At 39.6% G+C, this 12,981-nt stretch overlaps 1 protein-coding gene across 1 annotated transcript in view; it reads left to right on the top strand.

Annotated features, from left to right (window-relative positions):
• The first annotated feature begins 1,384 nt into the window (after positions 1 to 1,384).
• The window catches only part of TINAG (tubulointerstitial nephritis antigen), a 55,000-nt gene continuing 43,403 nt past the window's right edge, over positions 1,385 to 12,981 (top strand). The window contains exons 1-4 of the mRNA XM_062626163.1: positions 1,385 to 1,889; positions 6,227 to 6,290; positions 7,323 to 7,412; positions 10,328 to 10,442. Coding sequence (XP_062482147.1) covers positions 1,520 to 1,889; positions 6,227 to 6,290; positions 7,323 to 7,412; positions 10,328 to 10,442 — 639 coding nt within the window. The 5' untranslated portion in view covers positions 1,385 to 1,519. The remainder of the gene's footprint in view (positions 1,890 to 6,226; positions 6,291 to 7,322; positions 7,413 to 10,327; positions 10,443 to 12,981) is intronic.

Raw genomic sequence — 12,981 nt, 5'->3', positions numbered from 1 at the left:
TCTATTTCTGTTAGGAATGTCAAAGTTCTTTGCTGCTTTCATTTCTTATTCTTTTAAGCTTTGGCAAAAGTACCATGCATATTTCTTTATGTCTGATTGTCGTGGTTTAAACCCAGCCACACAGCTTTTTCACTCACTCCCCCCCTTCTTGCGCTCCCCCTGCTCCCAGAGTGATGGGGAGGAGAATCAAAAGAATGCAATTCCCCCGGGTTGAGATAAGAACAGTTTAGTAACTAAGGTGTATATATATATATACCAATGATAATAATGATAAGGGAAATAACAAGGGAAGAGAATACAACACCTCACCACCAGCAGACCTGTAACTCACTCCCACCCCACATGACCAAGCATCGACCCATACCTAGTCCAACCCCACCGTCAACTAGCCCTTCCGGGTAACTCTCAGTTACATCCTGGGCATGACGTGCTGTGGTATGGAATACCTCTTTGGTCAGTTTGGGTCAGGCGTCCTCTCTCTGCTTCCTCCCGGCTTCCCCTCCTCCCCGGCAGAGCATGAGACTCAGAAAGTCCTTGGTCAGACTAAACATTTGAGCGGTTAACTAAAAACATCGGTGTTATCAGTGCTGTTCCCAGGCCAAAAGTCAAAACACAGCACTGCACCAGCTACTAAGAAGGAGAAAAATGACTGCGACTGCTGAACCCAGGACACTGATGTCCAAAAACCTGGAGAGCAGAGATCAAGTAATAAAGGCTGTTAGATTCATCTTCTGATATCTGCTCTGGTTTTCTTTGTTGCTTTATAAATACAGCCATTTCCTTTTTAAATAAGAATGAGCACTCATCAGTGGGTAGTAATAACGCCTTTAGCAATGACTACCAAGTTCATTTTAACTAAAGAAATGTCAACCTTTAAGGAACATCTTTGGGTAATAGGTTATATTGAATCTCACCTTTTTCTGAGTTCACGCACAGTAAACCAGTGCAAAATGAAGCATATAAAGATAACCTAGATCACTGGAAGCAAGATTGAAATAGGGGTTGCACGATATATTTAATACAGTGATATAGCTCTGCATATCAGAAAGAGGAATGTAGATGAAATGCAATCTGTTATATAGTTTCCCATCACATGGAGAATATAGTAGTTACAGGTAAATGAAGCCAGAAAGAAAGCGATCTTCCTTTGACTTACTCCTCACATTGTTTTGATTTCAGTATAGAACTAAACTACCAGACCATGCATATTCTTTATATTCTGAAACCTTTACTATAAATTTTCCCACTTGCAAAAAATGCACCCAATGTTTCATAGAGATTAATACATAGCTATGGCTCTGTTTCCAGTATCTCTGTATCCTGGGAAAATAAATCAGTTTACAACGTGACTGACTAATAATTAACACATACAGAGTCTTCCTAGAAAACCTTAGTCTGTAGATTTCTGCTCAGACTTCTTTCTGAATACTAACTGAAGGAATTGCATGTGCAGTAGATGGATATTTACTGCTAAAGTGAAACACAGAGAGCCTGAAATAAGGCTGCTAGAGGTAAAAGAATGTGTCTCAAAAGTCATATATTGATCTTATATTGCATTGCAAGTGAAGTTTGGATGGCAGAGCAGTTTGGCTCTAGAAGAAATTTCTCCGGAGGACTTTACCCTGTTGAAGATGATGGTTCTGCAAAGTGGAACAGGCTAAAAAGAAGTCTGTATCAGGGGAAATCCTGCAGGGTAAGAGGCTGTTGCACAGGAAGAGACGATGACTGCACCTTTAATATTGTCTCCAGAGCAGCTATATGTTACTGTGACCAGTTCTGTGCCTCAGGTTCTCCTGGCCCTGTAGACTGTTGTGCTGACTACTGGGATGTCTGTGACCACCATGTTGAGCCCACCAGGCCAAATGAACCTTGGCCACCTCTGACATCAGGTAGGCATAGAGAAGATGTTCAATTGGTATTAGTGCATTATGATAAATATATACTTGGAAGCAAACTTACTGATCACAGTGCATGCATCCTAAAAATGTGACTAAAGACATAGTGGAGAAAGACAGCATGAAACTGGAGTAAAATTACATTTGCTCTTATTTCTCTGTCTCTAGCAACATATTTTTAGCATTGGTTAGATTGATTAAATTGGTTAAATTATATTTTTGTTGAACAGAATCTCTGTTTTACTTGTAACTTCTCAGAGATAACCTCATTGAGTTAAAATTAGTGTAATCTCAACAATTTCAATAGAGCTTCACAGATCAACAATAGGTGAACAGCAAGCTCTAAATTATTGTATCCATCAGTGCATACAAATAATCAAGAAAACTGAGGGTTATTCTGAATTATACTGCTCTGAATTATTGTGCAATGGTTTTGATCCAGCATAGCTTTAATGTGGGACAGCAGAGGACCTGGAATAGGTAAAGGGAAGTGGTTAGATCAAGGATTTCTGGCATATTTTAGTTTCTTACTAGTTAGTTTGTAGTGAAAATTCTTTCAGGACTACTCTAAACTTTTTAGAACTAGAGATTGCAAAAAAATGGTCTGCAGGCAGCTGATTCTGCCTTGGTTCCCTTTTATGCCAAATCTCTGCTGGTGAGAAAAGTTTAGAATTGTGGATTCTACGACTATGTAGTTTCTTCCTATTGGTACACCAAAACTGGCTGAAAATGTAGAGACTGTACCAAACTTCCAAAAGCCTAAATCAACAAAAATGATACCATGACTCCTTAAAATTAACTATTTATTTGCAGTAACCCTACTGCTTGCATTCCAGCACTCAAACCACAAGCTTTTCAGAAGGCTGTGCTTGTAAGCCAGGCATGTAGCCAAACCACAAAAAGTAAGAGTGACAGAAATGCTGCAAAACAACTTTGATTTTCCAAAGCGTTTCTAATCATCTAAAAGAATGTCCTTTATTTATGTAAATAAAGACATTTCTTTCATATTTATTTGATTCAGTAGTGTATATTGTTTCCAGCAGATCAGGCTGTTTTCGTAAGTTTTACATAAACATTTAGCAGAATTTCTGCTACAGAGCTGACAGCCTGCAGCTCTAGTTTGATGTTTCATGGAAACAAATCACTGCAGAACCTGCAGCATTTTTCCATGTGGGCCCTGCCTGGAGGTGTACCTCTAAAAGGTAAAAATATAACAGAGGGTTTAGATAAGGGAATAAGTGAGGCATAACATGTTTACTGCCTTTGTTAATCCAATTTTTGTATGCATGTTCAGTGTTTTATAACACCTGCACTGTACATACCTGCAAGAGGTAGTAATTATATTTACTCTGTTCATGGACCTCAAATAAAGATCCTGTTTTTCTGATCCTTAAAGTGCTTCCTTGATGGAAAATCTGCAACTTTTTAAAAATCTCTTTGTTGGATATTTGTTATGTAAGTAACTTAAAGGGTAAAAAGGGTGTAATAAAGCAGTCAAAATATGGAAGGAAAAAAAAAATCACAACTCTAAAGGAACTTTCTAGAACTGGAATGTCTGAGGAACAAGGAAGAAGAGAGAATCTAATTGGAAGGAAAAAAATAGAAAAAAAGGACTGAATGTCTGTAGATTAAGCAAACTATGAAATGGTTTTAGAAATGGCATAACAGTATTAGCGGACTTTTAGCTACTGAGATTACACTTCGGCCTTTGGCTAAGAATTATTTAAGCACTAGAAGACCACATATGCCAAAGTTCTTTTCACCTGGAAGATTTTGATCTTTTGGTTGCCTGTGGTTTTGCTCTCAGTGCTTCCTAAGTCATATTTCTTTAAATAAACCAATAAACTGAAGTGCTTTACACGGGCTGGAATGAGCAGCAATAAAACTATTTGGTGCTTTATTTCTGCATTGCCATCTATTCACTGACTCGGTGCATGGCAGCAGCAAGTTACTTGACTTCTTTCATGGGTGTGCAGCATGTGGAGGGCCAGTTTTGGTTTAACTGTATGGAATTGCTTTGCCTTTGCCTTTGTGAACCCAGAATTCAGTGGTTTTTGATGGCTTTCCTCATAGTTTCATAAGAAACTGTGCACATGCCTGGCTTCGATGCCAAATAGAAGTTCTGGATTTTTAAAATATATTTTAATTTTTGTTATTAGAAGAATTCTTATAGTTTTTGAGTATATTTATTATTTATGTTTTTCTTTCAATTAGTCTGACGGTATGAAAAAGCCCTGTCAGATTCAACACAGGGGGTCTCATCCTAGTGGTGGTACAGAAGTGACATCCAGAGATTTTGTTAATTGCTTTTGCACCACACAGTCAGGATCTGACCTACAACTGAATAAACCTGGAGACATTTCACTGACAGAAGTATTTACATCAGTACTGCGGGCAAATAGATTAAGACCTGTAAGGCTGTAGGAATGCTGGACTGTGAGGAAAATCATTGCTTACCAAATACTCTTCCTTCCAACCATGATTTTCACATCCTATAATCCCATTCATAAAGTCATCAGGCTGCATCTTCAAATTAATTAATTTCCCACTTAATATATTAATATTCCAACTGAATATGTTCACAGCCAGACAATCTTGCTGTGTTCTCATGCAAACAGTGTCTTTCAGCTTTGATATCTCTGCCCTCTGCCACTGATGACTCAGGCAACAATCCTGGCCCTCTTAGTCTTAATTTGGCTGGATTAAAGAAATCGTATGGTTTTAATCTTCAGTCCCCTAAGCATTCTTAAAGATTCCCAAAGATTCTTCTGTACTTGTCCTGGTTTGTATTTTTTCCCAGGCATAGTTGGTTATGCCTGCCAGCAGAGCTCCAGTGGGGCTCTGTCCCTCAGATGCTGCATCAGTACTTCCTTCCCTTGATATATTTGAGGTATCTTGCTGGATGCCTCCTTCCAGATACTTTGCTGATGCTGATTTTGCGGCAGACTGTGACAAACTGTGACATCTGAGTAATTTGCATCATGTATTCTCTGAAAAATGCCTCAGCTCTCAGCAGAAGCTGAATTAGAACAGACACTTTAGATGTCAGACTGCGTAGCTGGGATGTCTCTTGTACCTGCGCTAACATAGCCTGCTATGACTAACAGGGAAAGACAGACACATATAATTAATTCATCAGCTCTAGACTACTGTGGTATGAAATTAGCTATGGCTAATGCAACAGGAGACGTTTAGGCAGCTGAGGCGCACATGGCAGACAGCCCTCAGCACAAGAGGGGGATGGCATTCCTCACACCTGCGGTAGAGAAAAAGCATGATATACTAGTGCAAACGCAAGCCAATACTAGAGCAATATGATATATGGCTTAAGTTTCCTGAAAATGGAGGAGAAAGCAGAACTTGATGGTTCTGACTTCAAACCTTTTCAGTGGGGGAGGAACTATGATCTCTACCTGTCTGGAAAAGAAAGACCCATGTGATAAATGTACAATGTTTGTTATAGGCTTGATCCAAAGCCCTGTGCAGACATTCTTCCAGGCAGGCCTGGGTGAAACTTTAAGCAACCTGATTCAGTGGAAAGTATCCCTGCCTATGGGGGGGGGGGGGGGGGGGGGGGGTTGGAACTAGATGATCTTTATGGTCCCTTCCAACCCAAACCATCCTGTGATTCTGTGATTTTGGATCTTTCTTTCATTGAATTTTTGTCAATCAAGCACACCAAAGAAAGTTTGTGTGGAAGATTTTAAAACACACACAGAGTCTTTTTTCACTGAAGTATTATCCAAGAAAAAAATTAGGAAGCATTTATTTTTTTTAGAAAAGTCATCACTCAATTTTGGTTTTATATTGGGTTTGGAGAACATCTGAAACACATGTTTCCTTGAAACATAATTGATCTACCTGCTTTTCAAAAAGAAATTAAACTGGGAAGGGAAAAGATTATATTACAATATTACAATAGGTTTGGAATAGTTATTAGTTTTTTAAAATTCTATAACTGGAAAATCTTATTTCTAGTTTAATTGATAAATGTAAAATGATTTTAATTAGAAATGTATTCTATTGATTTTTATTACTGAAAAATAACTTTATTTGAAGAATTATATTTTTACATGTAAGATATTTTTTCAGTGAGTGTTTTGAATCTGTTGCTGGTTTTATTTGCTATGAATGATAATGCACCTGGTAAAAAATTAAAATACATCAAACCGCCTACATTACTTGGAAGAAACTGGGTATAAATGTTGCCGACTTTCAACTAAATAATTTTTGCACATTTCATAAAACTAATTCAATAGTTGCAAGAGTTTTGAGTTAATTCACTTAAAAAAAGATAATTTTTTTCACACATCTATATGTTATGTTAACAGGTTGTTATAGAGCTGGCCGATATTATGGAGAAGGAGCAATAATTAAAGACAACTGCAATTCCTGGTAATGTTCTAGAGAACAGCAAATTGGATTTTATTTAGCATATGTCATGAAAGAGTTATTAAAGTAGTCTGCATTCTTAAATTCATACTAAACATGTCATCAAATCAAAATAGCTGGAAGAGTAGTGCTGTATTAAGCTACTGTAGAACTAGATTACAGCCAACTTAGAAGAATGGCAAGAGTTACCCAATGGGCTCTCTAATCAAGATATAAAAGTTAGAGTATTAAAATCTCCACCTCCCTGGCCTAATTCTGTTCCTGCTCAGTCAGTCTGCTGCCTCTTATTTAACTCAAAATGGTTTTAGCCTAGAGTTGGGCACTGACCTGAATGCAGACAAAACAAATACCACTAAAGTTTAGGGGATTATTTTAGAATGTCTTCCTCTGCTTCTTTGGCATGAGCAATGAAACCTGACATTATTTCATAAAGGAAGCATATGTATGTATATTTACGTAGGAAAGGGATGAACTGTTTGAACATCCCTTTCTCTGCTTTGGAACAGGAGCAGGTGGCACAGGCAGGGGAGCGCTGCTGCCAGTCCCAGCAGCTGGCTGCCTGAGCTGCCTTTCTGCTTTGCTGCTCCAAAAAACACCCCTGCACCTCCATCCCCAGGGAAGCCCAGAGGACTCCAGCAGCATGCATAAAGAGCTGGGGCTCCTGCTGTCCTGACTATAGCCCAGGGTCTTCGGAGCAACGTGTCTACTGACATATGGCTTCTCTCTAGGTTTCCAGAGTGAAGCTTTCTCTAAAGGTCTCATTTACAGGATGTTGTCTTTTATGCCTGGTTCAGCCTAACAAAGGTGGAAGCAAAATTTTTCAAATACAGTCTTTCTCATAAGCTGTAAACCTTCCCTCCCTGTTCCAGTTAGGATTCATTAGGTAGTGAAGTAGCATCGTGTTTTCATAAATGCTGTTTGACATTTATATTGTGAAAACTTTTGGTTTTTTTCTCCAACTTCCTTCTGCTGTTAAAGTGCATATTTTTCCTTTGACAATTTATTTTCGGCTCAGTGATATTCTTGCCCTTTCAGCAAATGCTTGCAAAGTCTCTGGAAGTGTTCAAAAGAAATATGTCTTGTTCGCCAAGACTTAATTCAGCACATCAATTCTGGAGATTATGGGTGAGAACACTTTTCATTTAAGGTTTTGTTGTAAACCACTGTATTGCTCATTGTACATACGTGCAAATTACAAGTTATGAAGTCCTTGTCACCCCTCCCTTCCCTACTTACATTACATAAATTTCACTGTAAGTGTACGTCTGTGAAAATTTCCTAAATCTCTGGTAGATTTTAGGGTTTTAAATGAAAAAAGACCAACAGTCTCATGCTGGCGAGAGTCAACATTGTAAATACCTATCTAAAACTTTCTCCAAATTTGGTATAATTTCTTTTCCTCACAATATGTTATTTAGATAATATTCCCTTATTCTTCAATTTATTACCTGGATAAGTATGATAGATATTTAAGGTAATTTTTCTCCCCCTCCAAGAGCACTGTTCCACATAACAGGACTCTCGGTAATGTTCGAAGAGGAGAAGATAGGCCAAATGGTGACCAGAACTTTGTGAAGCTCGGTGTTTCTCTTGCTGCTAGTTCTTGCTTTCCCCAGGTTGTGCAGAGGGATTACAGACACCTCAGTGCAGGAAGTGTGCTGTGGTATCCTGCTATTTCCAGACAGATACAGGGATTGTCTTCCTAGAAGCTGAAGTGCTAAATTCACCACTGACACTACCCAGATTTCAAAGAGTGACTCAATGCTAAAATGTTTTGTACTTCATGAGAGACATTCAAACCAACTGTTTTAGGATAGACAATTAAGTTAGGCACCCAGAGCCCTGCACCTGCCTCTTGTCAGTGGTAAGGTTTGCCACAGGGTGGTTAAGCCCAGCTGAGAGATGACTCAACTTCTGCAGGTACTTGCACTCTTCACTGACTACATGCAGACCAAGAGTAGCGAGGCTTCTCATTTGGGCATCATGAATCCTGCCTCCTTGCTACTCATACACAAGAAAGAAAAAACTGGGCAAAAATAATGTTGTCTCCTGTGGTCCAGCTCTTTTCTGATAATAACAAATTTCAGTGTGTTCTAAATGTATATGACTCCAAGGTAATTTTTTTTTCTGTTGTGCACACAGTTTGCAGTTAACAGTGCAATCTCAGTCTGGTCTACTTGAGAGTGGGGAGGGAATAATTAAACAGCCATAGAAAGCCCTCTCTTTCAACCTGGCTATTGGTGTAAAACTCAGGCAGAATGTGTCAGGTAGGCTTTCTGCTGGCTTCAACAGTGTCTCACTGCTGGTGCACTAGAGCTTGAAAGCAATGTAGCTCACTACATTAAGCTGTTAGTTCTCTGTGGGCATGTGACCTGAAGCATAATTTGAGCATAACTTCAAGACAGCCCTAACTGTTATGATCAAGCACCTTGTTTTCCAGTGTTTCCCTGAAGTATTGGTTGCTTGTCTCCTGCAGGCTGACATGATGCTGACCTCAAATCACCACTTTTCATACACTGTTGCATTGCTCCATCCAACACTCATTCACAGTAGAAGAGCCTGTACTAAATCATAGAGTCATAGAATGGTCTGGGTTGGAAAAGACCTTAAGATCATCAAGTTTTATCTCCTCTGCCATGGGCAAGGATGCCTCACACTAGACCATGGTCCCAAGGCTCTATCCAACCTTGCTTTAAACACTGCCAGGGATGGAACATTTACCACTTGTTTGGGCAACTCATTCAAGGGCCTCACCACACTCACAGTATCTTTATATCTAATCTAAACCAGTAACGAGTGGTGTCCCTCAGGGATTGGTGTTGGGACAGGTCTTGTTCAACATCTTTGTCGCTGACATGGACAGTGGGATTGAGTGCGCCCTCAGCAAGTTTGCTGATGACACCAAGCTGTGTGGTTCGGTTGATACGCTGGAGGGAAGGAATGCCATCCAGAGGGACCTTGACACACTTGTGAGATGGGCTGATGCCGACCTCATGACGTTTAACCATGACAAGTGCAAGGTCCTACACCTGGGTCGGAGCAATCTCAGGCACAGCTATAGGTTGGGCAGAGAAGAGATTCAGAGCAGCCCTGTGGAGAAGGACTTGGGGGTGTTGGTTGATGAGAAAATGAACATGAGTTGGCTTCAGTGTGCGCTTGTAGCCCAGAAAGCCAACCGCATCCTGGGCTGCACCAAAAGGAGTGTGTCCAGCAGGTTGAAGGAGGTGATCCTGACCCTCTGCTCTTGGGAGACCTCGCTTGGAGTACTGTGTGCAGTTCTGGTGTCCTCAACATAAAAAGGACATGGAACTGTTGGAACAAGTCTAGAGAAGGGCCACGAGGATGATCAGGGGCCTGGAGCACCTCCCGAATGAAGACAGGCTGAGAAAGTTGGGGCTGCTCAGCCTGGAGAAGAGAAGGCTGCGTGGAGACCTCATAGCAGCCTTCCAGTATCTGAAGAGGGGCTATAGGGATGCTGGGGAGGGACTCTTCATTAGGGACTGTAGTGATAGCACAAGAGGTAACGGGTTCAAACTTAAACAGGGGAAGTTTAGATTGGATATAAGGAGGAAGTTCTTTACTGTAAGGATGGTGAGGCACTGGAATGGGTTGCCCAAGGAAGTTGTGAATGCTCCATCCATGGTTTAGTGTGAGGTGTCCCTGCCCATGGCAGGGGGCTGGAACTAGATTATCCTAAGGTCCTTTCCAACCCTAACTATTCTATGATTCTATGATTCTAAACTTCCCCTGTGTAAGTTTTAACCCGTTACCCCTTGTCCTGTCACTACACTCCCCAGTGAAGAGTCCCTCCCCAGCATCCTTATAGGCCCCCTTTAGATACTGCAAGGCTTCTATGAAGTCTCCATGCAGCTTCTCTTCTCTAGACTGTTTTCTTGTGTGTATTGAATACAAGGTTTTGAAATGTAATTGGAAAGATTTATTTCTGGATGTTAGTGTTGCTCTTAAAAAGAAACAAGTTATTAAAGTGAATGGTGTCCCTAACTTGGGTTTTGCTTGTTTGTTTTTTGTCTGTGAGGAAGATGGATAGCTGCCAACTACACTCAGTTCTGGGGAATGACAGTGGAAGAAGGTTTCAAAAAGCGCCTGGGCACCTTCCCTCCATCTCATTCCTTGCTGAATATGAAAGAACCTCCAGTAAGTGTACAATTGTTAATTTTTAAAATAACTTTATCACATGGAAAAATAAATGTGGACAATTATAAGATTATGATTCAGGGATTTAACACTAAATGCTTCCATGTTAAATATGCTAAATGCTTCTGTGCTGAATATGAATAGTTCTCCAAGCCACAGAGTGTGTGGTCCTTTTGATGGAAATCAAACAAGGAGGAGCGAAAGCAAATGTTAACCCTTGGGAATCTATGCATTAATATTGACTTATCATTGTAGATCATCGGTGTTTGAAATCTTTGTTTCTTTAGGATGTTTCCATACTATTGCCTCCATTTGTTAATCATCGCACACATAGCTGTAGCCAGAAAAAATTATTAAATTAGTCATAATTCATTGACAGTAGCAGCTGAGACTAAACACTAGTCTTTGAAAGAAGCTCTGAAAGAATACAAGAATGAAATGAAAGATGCAGTAGAAGACTGGAGGTTTAGCCAAATGGAAAGAAAAATGATAGGAAGAATGGGAAAATGAGATGATTCTCTACTACCAGCTTTCTATGCCTCTTTGCCATGGCCATTTTCATGGCAGCTAAATTAAATTTCCTATCATATATTTATGCTCTTATATTTAGTTCTGCAAAAAAGCAAATATGCTTTAAGTTGTGTAAATAGGATAAGCAGTTAAAGAAGAAATGCATAGTTATTGAATCCAGAGCAGATTTTTGAATTCTTTGGATCAGTTTCTTGGCTTCTTTCTTAGAAGAACCAAAATTACACTATTAGAAGAGCCAAAATTACAGTGCAAAGCTACCACTTGACAGGGAATTTGGGTAAGACGGGGAGGACCATGTGCCTCTGCAACAATTTTAGCCATCCTAGCCCTTTAGTTGATGCAGATTGGTTCTTTGTCCCACACAGCTTCCTGCATCAGCATGATGAGGCATTGGGTTGTGGCCCACGCTGGCTATCTTGCTCAAAATTACACTATGGAGGGTTATCAGAGCAAGAAGTTGACAGATACTAAGCTTTGGAGTTTTGCCTTTTATGGTTTGTTAGGCTACTCCTCGCAGCCACAGAAGGATCCACTTCAGTTCAAGATGACAAGTCAAAATAAGACAATGATATGAAAGGGTTTAGTGCAAGATTTAGTAGGTATCTGCTACAAATTGCCAGTTAACTACACTGAGGCTAAAGACAGTTGGTGTTGATTTGCTGTTGTTTTTAACTTGAGGAATAAAGTGTGATGCTTATACAGAAGCATGGATATCGTGTACCTAGCTCAGAGATTGATGTCTACATTACTAAATATCTAGCTAGATGAGAGAAATCCCACCTAGGAAAACAAGACAGAGAAAGTTACAGAAATTCTGCATGGTATTTCTTCTTTTCCATTCACTTTGCGGTAGCTGGTCACTCAGTGGTCCTGCATTATGTCTAGTGTATTTAATTATCGTTATTAAGTTTCCCATAGCTTTGACAGACACACTACTTGAAGTCTTTGTTCCACTGATACATTTTCAGGCAAATTTTCTCTACCTGTTACGTTTTTACAAAACCTGTGAGCCACAACCCAACTACCTTTGGCACCGCCAGACACCTGAGGAGCTTTAGTGCATTGCTGTCCAGAAATCCAGCTTTGTGCACTCATGCATTTGGCCCTCAGGAAGTCCTACATATTGCTGGATGCACAAGATTTGCACAGGATTCAAAGAAATATTTTACTCTACTTACAAAAGCTAAAACTATGAAATAATCTCTGTCTAACTTTGTCAGCTTCTGGAGAATTCTCTGAGCTTGCAGAAAATTTCTTTGAATCGTACATAAGCCTGCTTCATTCCTATAGTTTCTCTTCAGAATTATTAGAACTTTCTTGCTCTTACCCCAGTAGTTTCTGTCTTACCTAGTCTTGATGTAAAAATAGTTTTCTCTGAAGCTTCCTGAAAAGCTTCAAATCTCCCTGATTCTGTCCCGTTCTCTAGTTTTCTAGAAGACCATAATCTCTATAGTGTCCTTGTTCTGCCTGAGGAAATTCTCAATTATGTGCCATGCTTTAATACTTCACAAAAATATTTAAAAAAAAGAAAAAAAGAAAGGTTTTATTCACTCATAGCCAGCTCCATATCTATTGCCACTGTGTGATCTGGCAAATTCATAGCATGGGTTTGGCTCAGCAATGGCATTAACTTCCAGGTGCTTTATAAGGTAAGTATCTTACCAGATTTTCAGAGACTCTGCTTCACCTCTCAAGAATAATTTTCTGTTACTGCTTTTTGGTGAAGCATGTTAACACTTTTACAAAGTCCTAAGTGACAAAAAAAGTATGAGTTTTCATGACAGTGTTTCCATTAAGCTTCACCTGTAACTAGGTGACAACTCAGAAGAGAGTAAAAAGGTATGAATGACGAAATTCAGAAATAATGACTTATATATTTTTCAGACATTCTCCAAACCTTAATGGCTTGACCTTTAACTGACTTTCCTGAGTACTAATTTACCTGCAGGCCAATGTACTAGTTACTTATTGTGGATAAATTGGCAGTAATTAAATATTCATGCATTCT

Source organism: Pezoporus occidentalis, unplaced genomic scaffold, assembly GCF_034315485.1.
Source record: "Pezoporus occidentalis ecotype Australia unplaced genomic scaffold, CSIRO_AGI_Poc_V1 ctg29, whole genome shotgun sequence".
Lineage (NCBI taxonomy): Eukaryota > Metazoa > Chordata > Aves > Psittaciformes > Psittacidae > Pezoporus > Pezoporus occidentalis.
This window is presented reverse-complemented; position numbering and strand designations above follow the sequence as displayed.